We start from the raw sequence: 20,542 nt of genomic DNA on the forward strand, positions 1-20,542 counted from the left end.
ATGTATAATAGCTACAGTTGTATATACAAGATAGAAATACATATATATGTTTCACCCTAGACTTTTTGGTGTCAAACATAATGTGAATGGCAAAAGCAAAACAGGGATGACAAAACTAGCTGAGGACGTTAGGCAAATGTGTTAGATCCGTGATACAGTATCAATACAGTACAGACACTGGTAGCAAGATATTAGAATATTAATAAAGAATGAACAGCGTCGTCACCAAAAGACTTTATTTCCCTGACCATGTTTTAAGCATAGACAAAGTAGCATATGCCAGAACAATGGGTCAAATGACCAAAAGTGATACATGAAAAAATAGTTCTTTGCATTTGTTTTTTGTGTTTAGTTATCATCTGCTTTTGGGCTGAATCAGCACATGCAGATATGTACATTGGCCGGAGTTGCATCTTGAAGTGATCTGTAGGGATGTACTGATTTAGTCGGCTTAGATCTATGATCAACTACTGAAATCTATGAATTTGTGCCTTCTGAGTGAACTGAAACTTCAAAAATATTGATAAGGTGTATTGTCACCCGATGCAGAGTCCTGACCCTGACTATGTTCACCTCCATACTACCCTCACACTCACAGCCAGATTGTCACTGGTGAGTGTTCATATCTAGTCGTCTTTGAATTACTATATTGAGAACACCTCCTGTCATTGCATTGTCGCTTGTGTGCCAAGTAAGCCTGATTCGGGCAAACATTACGAGTATTAAAGCTCCTTTGGTTGAGGCTCTCAAAATAGCAAGTGCTTGAGGAGGGGTGGTCCAAATAGCATCCCGATTATCAAGTAAAAAAGTTGTGTACTGGGGCAGTGACATTCTGTTTTAAATCCACGGTTACAACAAGAACCAAATTTTTGCAAAGTCTGATCTTGTGCCATCTTTGAGTCTTCAATCAGAATAATAATATACGGCCACCATATCAAGCACATAGAACAGCACCCTCAAGAAGACCTGAGTACTATCATCCAATATCCTGACCTGGGAATCAGACAATTTATGGAAAGCATTCCACCCCTTGAGGTTAGGCAGTCTCCGATGGTAAAACTAGGTTCCTTTCATCTTATAAGTGGTACTGAATTATACAGCTCAGTGTACTGCCTTTTGGTTCATCACCAGTAATGGTGTAGTTATTGTTCTACTCGTACGCATTTGGGGAACTTGTGGAGGTACATGTATCTGATCGGTACTGTGATGTAAAATGCCGACCACCTGTCATAACTCTTGCCGATAGAAGGTGACCAGGTATGTGACTCCATACACTGTTCAACATCTCTCATCACCTTCTCTACAAAAAAACGGCTGGTGGTTGGGGAATAGAAGTACCACAACGCTCTGATTTAAAGATAGCGAAAACTTTTATTTTTATTTTTAATTTTTAAAATATTTTTGTGCCAGGCGAGAGTTCTTGACATTGAGTGTCACTGTTGTCTCTCTCAACATTTTTTTTTGTACGTGCAAATTACAAGTGCTAGTGCTGACACAGTGCATTTTGCCACAGAAGTCATATTCATGTTTGGGACTACATGACAGGGCTGTGTGGCCATCTCTCTGTCAAATGTCATTTTTTTAATGCGCTATCCTGGCGTAAACCAGGCTCGGTCGAACACAAGCACCTGCGGACCTTAACAAAGGTTCCCCCAAAGTCGCATTCGTTGTTGAATGAATCTCGGCCAGTGGAATTGGCCTTCCCATTGAGTCTGTGGCACACTCACCCAGGGTAGGGGTCGACCCTTTGATGTTCAGCCTAAGGTAGGATTTGAACTTGGGTCTACCGATCATGACTCTGATGCGACAACCACTATGCTACCAGTGACCGGTATAACTTCACATACTGCCTCCGTTGCCATGCATATTTGTTCTTCTTCTAGACTAGCTTAATTTTCATGGACTAGTTATTGGTTGCCTCTAAAAGTTTTTTTGATGGCGGCAACTCAGTGTTCGTCTGTAACAAATGCAATGGTTGAATCCACTACTTTTTCACAATGTCTAGAATGCCCTAGCACAAGGCTGAGACTTAGTGTGCACTCCAGATTCACAGATACTCTCCCGAGGACCTTGCTGGCTTGGTGCATACATCAATGCAAATGCACTTTAAACTATGTGGTGTTACCAAACTCTTCAGATATCCACTTTTAAATAAAGAGATAATCAGACAAAAAATACCCGTCCCAGGCGAGTGAGGAGCATTCTGGTCTTTGATTGCATTTGACGTCTTGATTTCAGAACTTCAAAAAGCAATTTTATTTTCAGCCTTGTTCATCCTACCCTAATTTAACACATCGAATATTGGTGAGGAAAGTATGACAGAATGTGGTAAAATAAAAAGTAAATTACAGTAGTTCCTATATATCAAATCCTACTATTAAACCAGACCCAGAAGCATTATTTTATCACATAAATCATGTATCACAGTACATACAATGCAGTAATAATTTATAAATGTGTGTTTATTAGAAATGACTCAAAAGTATTTCCTGAATGTACCATATATTCTACTATTCGCATGTATAGCATGTCCAGGGGTTTATAAGCTTCTACATGTATAGCATGTCCAGGGGTTTATAAGCTCATACATGTATTTACCCAAAGTACACATTCAATAAATCAATCATCTTCTCTTCATGGACAGTTAAATAAGAATGTTACTTGAAATATAATCCTGTCTGACATAATCAGACACTCAGTATTCTTACCAGATGCGAGACATGATACATTTGCCTCATGGTTTAATTTTTTGTCACAGGTTTTTTACTCTCATGAGATAAATTGTCTCACAGAAATGTAATAAAATACTGTACAAGTGACAATTTATAAGTGTAGAATAAAATTCAATCATAATAAACATTTAAGTACACTGTCTCCACTATAAGAGGAACAAAATACTATATTTCTGTCTCTACATGTAGTTCCACATGGATGGTTAATTGTCTCATACTTTCCAAACTGATTGAACAATTCAACCCCCCCTGTATTTAATAACATTTGAATTTGAATAAAGATGTAACAGTACATGCATCAACTTTTACTGAAGTAGAAAGCCCAAACTATTATTTAGACACTCCATTATCTCACTGCTATAAGGTGCAGTTTCCTACTGCTGTAGAATAAAACAGTATTATCTTTTGTGACATGCATATTAGTAGCACCCTAAAGTTGTTTTCATACTACCAGTATATGCAATCTACGAAACACATAGTTTTCTCATATGCATCTGAAAAACACCAACAGTTTTGGTAATGCATGTGTAGATTGGGCATTTCTGTGCTTTGCTAAGTGTACTGACTGGTGTAATACAGACCATGTAATTCTTTTTTTATCAAATTCGAGATACAATTTTCAGTTCAAAGACTCAGATTGATGAGGATGCGTCAAATAAAATAGTTCATACTTGAAATTTAATATAATAACCTATTGATCATTTAGAATTCATTCTGAATGATTCACAAACATTTTAAATATGAAAACCTCAGTTTCTAATTCTACCAACGTTGATAAATAACTAACTACGATCTGATTACCGATAGAAGTCAACAAAGCATTACCTAACATGGGACTACACTTGTGTTTACTGAAAAGCATAATGTTTGCTTGAATACACTATTGGGATAACACTATAACTACAGATTTATCATTCCTGTAGTAGTTTTCATTTTATTCTTTGCCGAAGGGTATACAGGTATGTGGCAGAGTCGTGAATGATTCACAATATATTTTATTACACCTCACTGATAAGTGGAATATTATTTATGGAATGTGTTGCCTGATTCTTTTTCATCATGACCTTTTCAGGAAGCAGAGGGCATTTTTTTCAGACCTAATTAAATTTTTATGTTTGATATGAAATCAGTTGAATTTTAACTGTTAAAATATCTTCTGGAACAATGTATAGTTTTGCATACTGATTAAAAAATGACATTCAGCTAATCTAACAATTGACGGGAAGGTGATATATAAAAAGGATTTCTTGAGTTTGGCTCAAAAAACTTGACACTGACTTCCTTTATTATAGTTACATGTACATTGTCAGCAAAAAGGAAGACTTAATTTGGAGTATTTAAACTTGACCAAAAATCAAACCTGAAAGTTAAAGTGGCATTCAGCCTTCGTAATATTGTTAGAACTCACTATATAGAGTCTATTGAGAGGTATTTGGGCTTGTGAAAATGCGCGGATAGTGAGAAAACTGTCCGTAACCAGCGGAATCACCAGTGGAACACAACTAACCGGCACCTCCTGATCGTTATTGATTCAAGTTATAAATATAATAATTTGAGTTATAAATATAATGATCAAAAGTTGATGTGTTAAACAGTTAACTCTAAAGCTAATATTTTTCCTTACAGCCATAAATGCATTGCTGTTGGAATTCTGCTTTGGGTGCATGCTAAATACAACTAACCTAGAAAGTACGTAATGTAAAATATTCAAAGATCACTCAGACACTGTGGCAACACAAGTGAAACCGTCATTTTATAAATTCTAATGACTATACTGGGAACAAGCCAAGAGTCTGGTGTGCATCTCAGATAATCATCTTAATGGAAAATACTTTACAGAAAATATTGATTTTGAAATATTTCATCTTTGATCAATAAGAATCCCGCATGCAATTCAGTAACTCGATGATACCCTTAAATGCTGTAAATTTAATCACAACTGAATCAACACAACTGCTCAATGATGTTCGTCTACTGCCTGAGAATATCTTGTGAATGCTGCCGCTGTTGCATTTATTATATCACATGTAAAAGCCTTCAATTTTACCAACAATACAAGTTCAAAGTGTAGTGTTTGATATGGAACTCTCTTATTCAACGCATGTCAATTAAATATTTGTTTACAAGGTACTCTAACCAAATTACAGCGGTTCATTAATATAAAAGTATTTATGTGGAAAGGTCATTTATGTTGGTAACTGCTGTTATTTCTATGACCAGCTGATATTTAGTCAGAAAATATAAATACATTTTTTTCTATTTGGTGCATGTGAATTTTGGTAACAGAACCATAATACAATTTCCTTTTTTGTAGGATTCAATCCGTAGTCCCATGTTCACTCACCTATTAAAGCAATGTTTCCTGGGGGGAAATGATGGTAATGGGGATGAGGCTTACAAATGACAATTCAGATAAGCACTGATGACTTCTCTGGAAACACGAACAGATGAGGATGAATCAATATAACTATGATACATCAAAATGTTAATTTCTGTTTATAGATTCGTGTTGAATATGTATTGTTTTTGCTCCAGTAGCACAGATAGAAAAACAGTGTATGACTTATTTTTACCAAAGACACATTGCTGTCTTTTAAGTAAGCGCATCTGTTACTAATAGAGCAAAGACAGTATTTGTGTTTCAATCAGCAGTGAACATTACGTCTACATGTGTACTTCACTAGAATTCAAATCAGTTAATGATTCATATCACTGAATACTTTCTACTCACCACAGTGACTGCATCATTTAGCAAGGATTCCCCAAACACAAGTATAAACAAAGATTCATTTACGTGCACTTCTTCAAACACGGCCAGCACGGCAACGGGATCAACCGCAGATATCAAACTGCTGAATACCAAGCAATCTAAAAGGTCCATTGGAACAGATACCCATCCTAGGGCAACAATCCCGTACAATGAGGTACCAATACAAAAAACGTTAAAAAGTGTTCCCACAACTGCATAGAGTAAAATAGTTCCAATGTTATCAAAAAATGATCGATTTGGCATAAAATAACCAGCTTCCAGTACTATGGGTGGAAGTAAAAACAGGAAGAAGGTGTCACTGTCCAGTGTATAGTCCAGCATAACATCATGGGCAGCAAAATAAATAACAATTCCTACTATAATACCAAGGATGATTAGCAAACAACTTTCTGGAAATATTTTGGCCAACTTGTCCGTTAGATGGAAAGCTGTAAAACAAAGAAAAGGACGATGTTATTCAAAATTTTAAATGAACAAGTCAATATTTTTCAGTTTAAAACATGATTATTGTTGCTCTCGATATATATTAAGAAATGCAAATTTCAAATAGGTGCATTTGGAAAAACGTTCACCATTTTTCATCCTTTTAGTCAATCTTGGGCTTTATACGCCAAGCAATAGGACCTGTAATCATAAGAATGCAACTCAAAGAGAACATGGTTACACCATTATAATGTAGCATCCACAGCACCATATTGAATGAGCATACTTTGTTTTTTGATAATGTATAGAAATGAGGTATTGCAAAGTTAAATTTTTCCCTCCATTAGAAATGCATGCAATTTTTATAAATGACGTGTTAACAAAATTAGCCTATACATGTAGGTGTACTTAAAATCAACAAGTACACTGTAGAGCAAATACAGTGATGAAGACACATGTATATGGTAAAGAGCAAACACATAAAGTGTATTATTTATAAGAAGTGCACTATTTATTTAGATTAAAAATTTACTTAAAATGCAAGAAAAGCACTGAAGTGTGATTATTGCATGTCAAGTGTTTTGTATCTGTAAGGATAAAGACAGCGAATATATATAGACTGTTGACAGTCTCTCAGGCCAAATTTCTTTATTTTTCAGTGAGAATAAAAATGAATCACAATAGGCATCTATGAAATGCTGTAGGCATTTTGACAAGGGTCAAAGGCCTGAGAGACTGTCATAGCTCTCTGCTCTATCACCAACATTGTTGAAATATTCACCATTAACGCAACATTGATGATTGACAAGGCAGTGACCAACCAGTTATCAACCAATCGTGAAGCATGCAGTGTGGGCTTGACAGGTCAAACAGTTGCATATGACAACGTTGATGCGACAAATGGTATCTGACCATAGTATTTTGTGTGTGTACACTTATTATTGAGTCTATGGTCAAAATAAGTCATATTTAAATGATTCAGTATACAATAAATACAAATGTGTTTTGATTTCAGATGATATTCCACCACAATAGATCAAATAAGTTTGTCAATTAACGCTTTGACCTATAACAAATGCATTTCCTGAAGCAATAGCAAATTTACAGGTAGACAATTTGATTTGTGTTGTGTTTCAAAAGCTGTGTACTATGAAAACGTTTGTCTACTATAGAAACCACCTACTTATTTATTGGCTTCCAAAATTTTGACTGATCACAGAATTGTGCTGTTTTTCGTTCTCAATTTTTAGTATCAAACTATGAATGAATATTAATTAAATTAGTGGTATGGTCAGTAGATCTTTTATTATTATAAAATAAGTTATAAAACTTGGTTTTGTGTACATGTATACTTATGTGTTCATGTACTTTCTTTGGTATGCATGGACGACTTACAGTAATATTAGTTACAAAGACAATGAGTGTTATGGGTTGCTTAAGCACAATCCAAGATAAACAGCCGACTACCACTTTTTACCACTTTAAAAACAAAAGAACTAGGTGCTTTTGTTTTTATCCTTGTGTTATATCTTTGTTAATTTGCAAGTTAAAAACTTATATATCTTTTTCTATTCTCAAGGTCAAACTAAAACAATCTTATTTCCCTAGAATTTGTACATGCTTAGAATACTATAGTTCAAGCCCTGGATGAACCAAGATCTACAATTTGTTTGACAAACATTAATTATGGCATGCAAACACTTAAAAGTAGATACTTCTAATTCATGTCTGAGTATCAATCAAATATAGTTATATAGGATTCATTTATTCCATGACAAAATCTTGCACTAAATGAAGATGTTGTATTACTTATTCACAATATATTAAATAAACATTTCAAGATATTAAACTTTGGGGTCCCCTGTGAGAGATGCTTTATTACCTAAACATATTTATTATCTACAGCAAGTCTCAGAAGTATTGGGGCAGCCAATTTGCAAATTCGCTAGTGAATTGGGCTAACTGCTTTGGTTTTGACTAAACAGTTGGCTTTCGAATCTCACTGGCGCCGTCTTGTGGTCACACCCACTCTGGCCGAATCTATATAACAGCAGGGGACGGCCGTCATACTTTAGGAGCTAATCAGCCACAGTTGGATGACCATTTTGCTTTCAAATATACCAGGGAAAGTGTTCTATGTGTAATGAGGTTTTCGTATACAAGGGATTGACCACACAAAAACGACGAAAGAGGTCGATTTTTTTAGCGGTTTTAGTTTGTCATTTGTCATGTTTATCAACTTGTCTCTTTATTTAGTTTCAACATGGATCTACCAACAAGGTAGGTCCATAGTTTCAAGCAATGTTCAAGACGGCTACCCCCATATAGTAAATATCGGTGCATTAATCACATTTACCGGTTTAATATTACGCCAGCTGACTGTGGCCATTCTCAGGCTGACCAGGGAAACTACTTTTACATTATCACACCTCGTAACAAAGAAAATCATTCAGGGGAATCTAGACATATACCTACCAGAGTTGACGCGGCCATGAGTCAGCGCCAGCAAGATTCAAAAGCCAACTGTTTAGTCAAAACCCAAGCAGTTAGCCAATTCGCTAGCGAGTTTGCAAATTGGCTGCCCCATTACTTTTGAGACTTGCTGTAAACATGTTTAAACTAGCAGCCTGTCGGCTGAGATAGCTCCGCTGTTATCAATGCACATTGCAATTAAAGAACAGAAGATTTCATCAGACAATGAACAATATGTATAGTATTAAAGCAATCAGACTTTTTATCAATAATATTCATTAAAGTTAGATAATTAAAGAACAAAATCATCACGAAATGAAGAAATCTGAAAGAGGTCTACCTGTAGTACCTATGTAGTATATATAATATCAAAGCAATTAGACTTGCGGTTTTTAACCACTTTTTAATATCACTTTTTACCAAAAATGACAAAAATATTCATGAAAATTAGAGAATTAAAGATATCATCATGAAATGAACAAACCTGAGAGAGGACCACATGTAGTACCTAGATATGTAGTATCAAAGCAATTGGACATGCAGTTTTTAACAAGAAGTCGAAAATATCACTTTTTACCAAAAATGATAAAAATATAAATCAAAATTAGAGAATTTAAGATATCATCACAAAATGAACAAATTTGAGAGGGGTCCACCCAAGGTACCTACATACCAAGTATAAAGCATTCAGGCTAGCGGTTTTCAAGAAGAAGTGGAAAATAGCATTTTTGACCAAAAATGACAAAAATATTCGCTATAAATAAGACAATTGAACATAGCCACACAAAATGAACAAATCTGAGAGAGAAGCACCCAAGGTACCTTCCTAGAAAGTTTCACAGCCATACAGTTTGTGGTTTTTAAGAAGAAGTTGAAAATGTAAAGTTGACGACGGCGACGACGGATGCCGACAATCAGTAATACCATAAAAACTTAATTAATTCGCGGTAGTAAAAATAATTATTTTTTCAAGTGCGCGAACTAATAGCGTTAAAACGGAAATTATTAGTTTTTGGTGCGCGAATTAAAAGAGTACTTTTAGATCGATTAAAAAAGGAGCTGTTTTCATAAATTCGTTAGTGATTTGTTTTGTTTTTCAATGAACACGATAACAGGACGTTGTTTTAGTGCTTCTGAGACTCGTGGCTAGCGACATTCATGGCGTATATTCGGGCAGAGAACACGCACCATGTTACACTTGAAATGAAACAGTGAAATGGCAAACATCACTCTGTACACAAACAAACAATGAACACATGGCTACAAAGTAGGCGTCTGACTGCACTGCCTTTTTTTATATTTGGGTGCGCGAATTAATAGGGACCGCGAATTAATCGAGTTTTTACGGTACTATAAACATCTCCCTTGAAGTAAAAATCCCTTTTTTGTTGGACAGTGCCCCAATGAAGTATTCTTGCATGAACAGTTAATATATTATTCTAAAGTATGGCAATTATGTTTGGATTACAGCTTTGTGTGTACCTTAAACAGTTAATAAAGCACAATATTAAATTTTAAAATGGCAACCGTATTTATCACAATTATCTTTCCAAATTTCAAAGGTTAAATTTGACATACCGGGGTACTAATTAATTTAAGTTTTGTGTGTTTGACTTGCTGTACGTAAGTGAGCACTTTACTGCATTTTGTATGCTACAAAATAATTAGGCTGTAAAATGGCCAAATCAGACACTTGAATAGTAACACACTTGCCTTAACAGACTACATTGTATAGTAGATATATGGGCAACATACATTTCAGACGAGCGAGTTTAAGAGTTAACATCAAGCCATGTGACGTCAAGTGATTAATCAGTGCATAGTTTTTAAACTGTCTTAAGCGTATGATCCCCATTAATGAATTGACATTTACAAAAAGGAACCAAAATTGAGGTGAAGCAATGCCATCAATCTGATTACTTGGTTACTATTATAAAGTGCTTTGATTCCCAAGCCTGGACAAACTGACACATCAACTCATCTCAATGTCGTCATCATCTGAATGTTTGTTCATTCTTTTTCCAGGGCAAGGTTGTGAAAATCACAATATATCCTTGCATCATCTTTCAAGTAATATTTATTTAAAGAACCAAGGTCTCGAAATTAACAATATTCCTCGGAAGCATGATGGGCTACCAATCTCAAGAGTTGGTACATGTACATGTAGCTCCTTTGGTCATATTTTGCAGATTTTGTAGAAACTTAAAGTCATGCCAGAAAGTGTGAACACAAATAAATCAATCAATAAATCAATAAATCAATCAATCAATCAATCAATAAATCAATAAATAAACAAGTCATTGAAAATGACACAGTCCCCGTTAAATTTTTAAAAGTTCTCTTTGTGCTCGTCATATTAAAGCAGAGGGGTTGTCGCAAGCATGTCCTTGAAACTTGAGTTCCATATGGCGTATACAACAGATTGTGTTCCTTGTAGTAGTAATATGGCCAAAAATAAAAACAGCAGTTATTCGGCCATCTTTGATCTGATTATGAAACACACTGATATGTATGATATATGTGCCAAATATGAATGAAAATGGTACATAAATTGTGGAAATATAGCAGTAAGGCCAAAAAGTCAGATGGCTGTCAATCGGCCATCCTTGACCAGATTTTGAAACCAATTTTCATGGACATGCATCCTAACATTTATAAAGTACATGTATGTGCCAAATTTGAATGAAAACTGACAGAGCACGTCCAAGATACCGCATAAAAAAACAAAAAAACAAGATGCCTGCCAGTCGACCATGTTTGATCTAATTGCGAAATAAATTGTCATGAACATGTATCCTAACATGTATAATCTATGTACCAAGTTTGAATGACAACTGACAAAGCATGTCCAAAATACAACATTTTCAAAAAACAAGATGGCTGCCAGTCGGCCATTTTGAATCAAATCACCTAAACCACTGCATGTGCATATGTCCCACATAAGGTACTAGGCACATGCAAAGAATGAACAGAATTGGTCCACAGGATTCTGAAATACGACTCTGGACAGAGTGACGGACGGACGGACACACGGACGGACTCAGGAACTCACGGATGGTCGGGGACATGTATCCTAACATGTATAATCTATGTACTAAATTTGAATGAAAACTGACAAAGCATGTCCAAAATACAACATTTTCAAAAAACAAGATGGCTGCCAGTCGGCCATCTTTGATCCAATTGTGAAATAAATAATCATGGACATGTATCCTAACATGTATAATTTATGTACCAAGTTTGAATGAAAACTGACAAAGCATGTCCAAAATACAACATTTAAAAAAACACAAGATGGCTGCCAGTCGGCCATTTTAAATCGAATTGCTAAACCACTGCATGTGCATATGTCCCACATAAAGTACTAGGCACATGCAAAGAATGAACGGAATCGGTCCAAGGGATTCTGAGATACGACTCTGGACGGACGCACAGACGCACGGACAGAGATCGAATTATAAGTCCCCGTTCTCGGACTTTGTCCAAACGGGGACTAATAAATGTCACATTGCTCTATTTTTGTAGGACACCCACAACACATGTTGGTTAATGTGATAACAAAAATGTCACTTTTTTGGAAATTGAAATGAAAAATGGTAGCCCTAGAATACGAATTGGTCGTCTGTGTACCATTGGTTACTGCTAATTTTGACCTAAAACCATATGGTAGAACATCAACATAACATGCTTCTAATTATAGACAAAACAATAATATAATTTACAGTGGTCAATGTTCTATGAACTGGTTTATTGATGTTACAATAACCCCCCCCCCCCCTCCCCAAGTTATTTGCTTTACAGATAAACTATCAACTCTACTCTTTAAGTTCATTCTTAAGAATTGTTTGTTTCTTCTGTTTTAGGATCATCAAGCTCTCCCCAATTATCTGCACACAGACCCTGATTTTGTTTATTGTGCTGAATCAATCACAAGGGATACAGACAAAAATACAAGGTCTACTAATTGATTAATTAAGCAAAAAAATGGTCTCAAAAGCAGAAGAAAAACAAATTGTTATGTATTATGAAAATGACTGCACATATCTGCAGCCATACACGATGAGTGATGCAAATAAATAATGAGAATGCAAAAATATCACATCTGTTTCTGTTTGATGTTGGCAACCTGAGCAGACATATTAAAATGAATACAGTGCCTAACAATGGTAAAAGCTTACCAAAATGAACTAATAACTAAAAATTATTATATAAAGTATTTGAAGATTATTGTTTATGAATTACATTTTTAAGACGTGTTCAGAGCTTGTAGCATCAACTAACAATCAGTATTTAGTGAATTATAATCAATGAAAAATGTAGATTGAACACTATAATTTTTCTCACCAAAATATTTTGCACTTTTTTAAGTATATTTCTATCATTGTTTATTTAATTTTGGTTCAAATGAACATAATTTTCCATTGGCTACAGATTTTAACAAAATGTTTGAAAAATATGGAAAAATTAAGCAGGTTTATTTTGTGAAAGATGATAAAAATTGACTATTTAGGGTTTGGGCTGGCTAATGATTTATTATGGTAATCATACTATAAATATTACTCATACAATTATTAACAAAACATGTCACATCTATCACGAAGATCAAATAAGTTGTATTCAATTTACGCATTTCCCTTGATACTTGAATAGATCCATGAATAAAATAGACAGAAATTAGACAGTGGAGTGAAATAGAGTCAATGCATGTTATTGCTCATGTTTAAAGACAAAATCTTATACGTTCAGTGAAACCATAAAAAATTAAATAAAGCTATGAAATAAACTTGGTACATAAAATATGATACATTGCATGATTTATGAAAATCAGGTCAAGCACACCTGGATAGATTACGAGTAGGTTGATCAAATAGCTAATGTATCTATACTTCTTAAAGGCTGTATTTTCATTAGAATTGTTGAGATCAGTATTAAAGTCACTAGTTATGACACTGTTCGACAGTTATTCTTGATCTGACTATATTTTGTGTCTAAACAAACACTACCTGCATGAACCACCACGATAAAATGTCAGCAGAATATATATTCTATTTATAATATTCCTTTGTACTAGGTTTAAACAAAATTGATCCAAGTATGCCCAAATCCATTTTTGCCTAAGTAAAACACTCTATTAATTTAAATGAATGAACATACAATTAACATGCACCTATAGCCCATAATAGTCTATGTAAGAAATTTCAATGAAATTGGTTTAGGCATGTCAGAGATATGAGAGTGCATGGACGAATGAATAAAACCTAAATTATGAGCCCTCTTTTGTGTTTACATTTCTACTCAGCATATATAGATCAAGAATAGTGTGATATCATGATGATCTGTCAATAAAGACAAGGTGACCTTGTTTTTAAAATTCTCTCTGCTTGAAATGTGTATTCACATACCAATTCCAGAATCAAAATAACAAAAATGCCTATTCACTATAAATCCATTAGCAAAATAACAAGCAGCCTGTCGGCTGAGATAGCTCCGCTGTTAGCAATGCACATGGCAATTAAAGAACAGAAGATATCATTAGAAAATGAACAAATCTGAGAGAGGTCCACATGTAGTACCTATATGTATAATATATCAAAGCAATTGGACTTGCGGTTTTCAACAAGAAGTCGAAAATATCACTTTTTACGAAAAATTACAAAAATATTCACCAAAATAAATTAATTAGAGAATTGAAGATATCATCATGAAATGAACAAATCTGAGAGAGGTCCACATGTAGTACCTATATATGTAATATCAAAGCAATTGGACTTGCGGTTTTCAACAAGAAGTCGAAAATATCACTTTTTACCAAAAATTACAAAAATATTCACCGAAATTAGAGAATTAAAGATATCATTACAAAATGAACAAATCTGAGAGAGGTCCACATGTAGTACCTATATATGTAATATCAAAGCAATTGGACTTGCGGTTTTCAACAAGAAGTCGAAAATATCACTTTTTACCAAAAATTACAAAAATATTCACCAAAATTAGAGAATTAAAGATATCATTACAAAATGAACAAATCTGAGAGAGGTCCACATGTAGTACCTATATATGTAATATCAAAGCAATTGGACTTGCGGTTTTCAACAAGAGGTCGAAAATATCACTTTTTACCAAAAATTACAAAAATATTCACCAAAATTAGAGAATTGAAGATATCATTACAAAATGAACAAATCTGAGAGAGGTCGACATGTAGTACCTATATATGTAAATATCAAAGCAATTGGACTTGCGGTTTTCAACAAGAAGTCGAAAATATCACTTTTTACCAAAAATGACAAAAATATTCACCAAAATTAGAGAATTAAAGATATCATTACAAAATGAACAAATCTGAGAGAGGTCCACATGTAGTACCTATATATGTAATATCAAAGCAATTGGACTTGCGGTTTTCAACAAGAAGTCGAAAATATCACTTTTTACCAAAAATTACAAAAATATTCACCGAAATTAGAGAATTAAAGATATCATTACAAAATGAACAAATCTGAGAGAGGTCCACATGTAGTACCTATATATGTAATATCAAAGCAATTGGACTTGCGGTTTTCAACAAGAAGTCGAAAATATCACTTTTTACCAAAAATTACAAAAATATTCACCAAAATTAGAAAATTAAAGATATCATTACAAAATGAACAAATCTGAGAGAGGTCCACATGTAGTACCTATATATGTAATATCAAAGCAATTGGACTTGCGGTTTTCAACAAGAAGTCGAAAATATCACTTTTTACCAAAAATTACAAAAATATTCACCAAAATTAGAGAATTAAAGATATCATTACAAAATGAACAAATCTGAGAGAGGTCCACATGTAGTACCTATATATGTAATATCAAAGCAATTGGACTTGCGGTTTTCAACAAGAGGTCGAAAATATCACTTTTTACCAAAAATTACAAAAATATTCACCAAAATTAGAGAATTGAAGATATCATTACAAAATGAACAAATCTGAGAGAGGTCGACATGTAGTACCTATATATGTAAATATCAAAGCAATTGGACTTGCGGTTTTCAACAAGAAGTCGAAAATATCACTTTTTACCAAAAATGACAAAAATATTCACCAAAATTAGAGAATTAAAGATATCATTACAAAATGAACAAATCTGAGAGAGGTCCACATGTAGTACCTATATATGTAATATCAAAGCAATTGGACTTGCGGTTTTCAACAAGAAGTCGAAAATATCACTTTTTACCAAAAATTACAAAAATATTCACCGAAATTAGAGAATTAAAGATATCATTACAAAATGAACAAATCTGAGAGAGGTCCACATGTAGTACCTATATATGTAATATCAAAGCAATTGGACTTGCGGTTTTCAACAAGAAGTCGAAAATATCACTTTTTACCAAAAATTACAAAAATATTCACCAAAATTAGAGAATTAAAGATATCATTACAAAATGAACAAATCTGAGAGAGGTCCACATGTAGTACCTATATATGTAATATCAAAGCAATTGGACTTGCGGTTTTCAACAAGAGGTCGAAAATATCACTTTTTACCAAAAATTACAAAAATATTCACCAAAATTAGAGAATTGAAGATATCATTACAAAATGAACAAATCTGAGAGAGGTCGACATGTAGTACCTATATATGTAAATATCAAAGCAATTGGACTTGCGGTTTTCAACAAGAAGTCGAAAATATCACTTTTTACCAAAAATGACAAAAATATTCACCAAAATTAGAGAATTAAAGATATCATTACAAAATGAACAAATCTGAGAGAGGTCCACATGTAGTACCTATATATGTAATATCAAAGCAATTGCACTTGCGGTTTTCAACAAGAAGTCGAAAATATCACTTTTTACTAAAAATGACAAAAATATTCACCAAAATTAGAGAATTGAAGATATCATCATGAAATGAACAAATCTGAGAGAGGTCTACCCAAGGTACATATACACCAAGTATTAAAGCATTCAGGCTTGTAGTTTTCAAGAAGAGGTCGAAAAAGTAAAACATTGACACGGACGACGACGACGACGGACAATCACTCATATGATAAGCTCTGCTCGACAAAGTCGACAGCGGAGCTAATAAAAATAACTTTCCAGTTTAGTTGTAGATCATATTCACGAACCATACTAAGCTCTATTGATGAGGTTTAAATCAGAATTGTGTGATCTTTATCAGTAAACCTTACATTGCACTTATCATATGTGTACTAGAAATAAATCATCACAAAGATAAATGTTTAGTTAACCAAGGATGAAATGTGACTATTAGCATAGGAAAAGATATCTCAAATGGTTCAGCATTCTTCTCTAAGACAGATATCACAGAACACAGATCTACCTCACAGTCTCACGACCACATTGCAACCAATCACAATACACAAATAACAATCTGTATTTATAATTTTATTTTATATATTGATTAATAATAAAACAAAACATAAATTATGATTTTTCTGATAAATTCTGCCTTTTCCCTATACTCTAACCAGTACTCTAACTTGCTAAAATGCAAAAATCCTTTGTTTTCTAAATTTTTGGTTTCGCTAGTTTTCAAACGATGAAATATTATTAGGAAATAGTCATCAATTAAAAGGGTAAATTATACATAAGAAAAACATATTGCATAAAATATGTACCGGTACAAGCACATGTTTTCACATGAAGCCATCTGCACAAGGTTTGCAAAAGTCTAAAACAAGTTGGTAATTAGCTGAGAAATATGTAGTATTAACCGTCATGGCTGAAACATTTTATTCTTAGTGAAAGCTCAGTGTATAATTTGATGAATAAAATATTCTATAATAATATTATGTATTCTTTTAACATTGTTTGAATGAAGTAAATGGGAAATATACTCATAAAATTTCAATTGAAAACAAAAGACAAATCTAGAGTGTCTAGATTACTGTAAACTATTTTCATTTAAGTTCTTAAATTTTCAGTCAGGAATAATAAGAAATTTTGTTGCGTTATCATTTCACGTAGGGGAGTAAAAGTGGTTTTCATGCAATGTCACTCTTCGCCAATCATAATATTGTAAAACTATAACAGTATCTTGTACAGAATACACAAAGGAAAATTAAAGCAAGGAGATAAATAGAATAATCTCACCACTTCACAATCTACTTACTGAGCTAGATATGGGGACAGCAGGTGTTACTATATTCTGGGACAAAATACTTGGCAATGTGCCATAAGTTGCACACTCACAAATCGTTATTGAAAATATACACACAATTTGTTTTTTGTTCTTAATATTTGTATTTTCAGTTTAAAAAGTATGGAATGTTATCAAGGAACTTGAATCTTGTTATCAAGATTATTGTCACCTCCACCCGTCCAAGATACAAGTACTGTACACTAGCTGAGCTGTCAAATTTAACAGAAACTGAAAGAATTTTATAGGTCAGAAGTCGAGAAAAAGAGAGCAAGTATAATAGACAAGTTGTGGTTTCTCCAGTTACTAAGCTATCATACATGTATGACTGATGGTGCTGATTTATAGGCGATGAGGGGCATTGAGTCGAAGTTCGAAAGTACTTGGATAATTTCCAGTTTCAACTAGTTCGAAAATAGAACGTCCTTGAATGTGATAAAATCATGCGTAGAACTCCTTCGAAACCAGACACTAGCAGCATAAACTTCTTGCAAATTTGCGTAATTTAGACCCAGTTTGTTCTTACAAGTTTTCTAAGTTTCATTGATCATTTTTTAGTAAACATGCCCATGAAACAATGTAATATATCCGTAAAATATGTGGCAATTGACAATTGACTCCAAAATGTTTAAAATTTCAAACAAACTCCCAGCACACCTTGCGCGATATGCGTTAGATCGGTGTAAAGGACACCGACAATACGATGAGGGGTTGTTTTTGATTATTGCATATAACCATATGCAAATCTTTAAATATATAATACAGTCAAACCTGAGTTAACAACCACCTGTAAAGACGACAACCTTTGTGCATTCCCTTTGCAATTTACGCAAGACACTTCATTGTTTTACCTTTGCACAGAGTTTCATGCACTTCATTTAAACTACAAATGTACATTCTGACCAATAGCATGACAGCATGTTATTGAATATGAATGAGGTTGGATTAATTCAAATGTAATAGATTGGTTTGATTTCAAAGAATATTAACAATTACCATATTATTGTTGGGAAGGGCTATCATTAAACGATAGTTTTCACACACACAAAAAAACTTGCACTATTCAAACCAGTTACCACAATTCACAAGCTTTTCTATCAGGTTTTGTAGAACACTTATTTTTTCCTGGAACTCCAACAAATGTTTCATTTCATGGAAACTTTACTTGAACAATTAGATGGTAGAGAGAAACTGAAACACATTTTGTAGTTAATACACTCAGACCAAGGTTTCCTGAAAGTAACGTGGCAACGTATCCTTTAAAACAAAATGGTTGAACTGTATAAGAAGCTTTGAAAGTTGTTGTTTGTTCATTTGTTGGCCTAAAACTAGTGCACATCAATTTGCTGTTCATCCAGATCCACCTCAGTTTTCTATAGCAGGGTGAATGGCAGCGTTTGACCGGGCATCCACCAATATTGCCCAATGCCATAAAGTATGAAGAACTAGCTCAAAAAGTTTAACAGAAATATGTATACTATAATAACATAAACATTACTTATGTTATTCTATGTTATTTATATATTAACAGTCTTCACAATACAAACAATCAATATTCTACGCCGCGCAGATAGGGGAATTATCAGATAGAGTACATTTATGCAGTGCTGCCGCACAGTGGAAGGTTAATCAATGAGTCAAAAAGTTATTATTAAACCTCATTCAAACGCGGCGGAAAAAAACATAGGAGGCCGCCATATTGGATTTTTCCAAAACAAACGACAGACGATCTAAGTAAAAATATTCATTTCTTAAAAAAATAACTGCAATAAATGTCACTATATATTGCTTTCGTAGTTTTGTGTTAATTCTCACGTTTTTGTATTTATCTATTTATTTTTTTCGTCTGGTTTGGATCGGCTTAATATGCGATAACGACAGAGAAATCAGACGATCGCCGGCGTCAAACTTTACAGCTGTTTTGTGATTGGTGTATTTCGAGGTGACCAACTTACCTATTTTCGCGTAACTTGCAAATAGAACCCATAACGATATCATATATGGTGTCTCTACGTGATGCCAGTTTATGTCAGCAATAGGATAACGTCCCTGAGCATGGCCCAAATAACTAGAGTCCTCGTCGGAAACTGTTGCCGATTCATCGGTACCGGTCGTCCCCGTTCCGTTAGCAGTCTCTGCATCGACGAAAGTCCTGCATATTAACAATAGTACAATGGGGAGAAGGATACTTGGGTATCTACGATGTCTATTCCTGGAATACATGTTTATACTGCTAACTATAATGCCACATGGTTGAAGTTTTTATCCGGTACAAAGACCACCACATTTTAAGAACGTCAAATCGTATATAGTCATACTGTTTCACACCCAAGATTGAATTGTATCCTTGCTCAGGTCACTCAAGTAGTACCTCATCATTAAACTTGGCATTCAGTTCATTTAATATATTTTCTATAATATTCCGTTAAATATGACTGCCAGTAAAATAAAATTACTATAGTATGTTCGAAAAATTGTACGAAAACTAAATTATTTCAGAATAGCGGATTAATACAACCTTACAGTAATTCGCCTTTCACTGAGTTCAGCTGTTCTTGTTGAGTGGCAGATTCATACCCTTTCCGACGTCATGTTTTGGAAATTATACAATTCGGATACGTTGACTAGTCGCGGGCGGCGATAGATAGCCCGTTATATAGGATAGTAACTCGTTGGATGACAACAATTTGTTAACTTGAACTTTATAAAGACTTTATAATTTGTGAACTTGGATTTTATAAAGACTGCGAACATTTTGTAAGAAATATACAATACATGAACCAGACAATGACCACAATAGTTTCGATTTTTAATAAGTTGTTGTAAAATTGTTTATTTTATTTTACCGCCATGATAATATAGACCCTTTACCTAATTTGCCCCTAAAGCACGCCCTCAATCAACAATGTCACTTCGTACTTTTCTACTTTTCTAGTATTTATACACTAAGAATACCAAGAATTGAATCATCTTCATATTCATAAGC

At 34.0% G+C, this 20,542-nt stretch overlaps 1 protein-coding gene across 1 annotated transcript in view; it reads right to left on the reverse strand.

Annotated features, from left to right (window-relative positions):
- Positions 1-19,880, reverse strand: part of LOC100370587 (sodium/hydrogen exchanger 3-like) — a 50,599-nt gene extending 30,719 nt beyond the window's left edge. The window contains exons 1-2 of the mRNA XM_002741628.4: positions 19,512-19,880; positions 5,464-5,930 (exon numbers count right to left, since the gene is read on the reverse strand). Coding sequence (XP_002741674.2) covers positions 5,464-5,930; positions 19,512-19,779 — 735 coding nt within the window. The 5' untranslated portion in view covers positions 19,780-19,880. The remainder of the gene's footprint in view (positions 1-5,463; positions 5,931-19,511) is intronic.
- Positions 19,881-20,542: the final 662 nt, after the last annotated feature.

Source organism: Saccoglossus kowalevskii, chromosome 6 (genome assembly GCF_978046115.1).
Source record: "Saccoglossus kowalevskii chromosome 6, keSacKowa6.1, whole genome shotgun sequence".
NCBI classification, from domain to species: domain Eukaryota; kingdom Metazoa; phylum Hemichordata; class Enteropneusta; family Harrimaniidae; genus Saccoglossus; species Saccoglossus kowalevskii.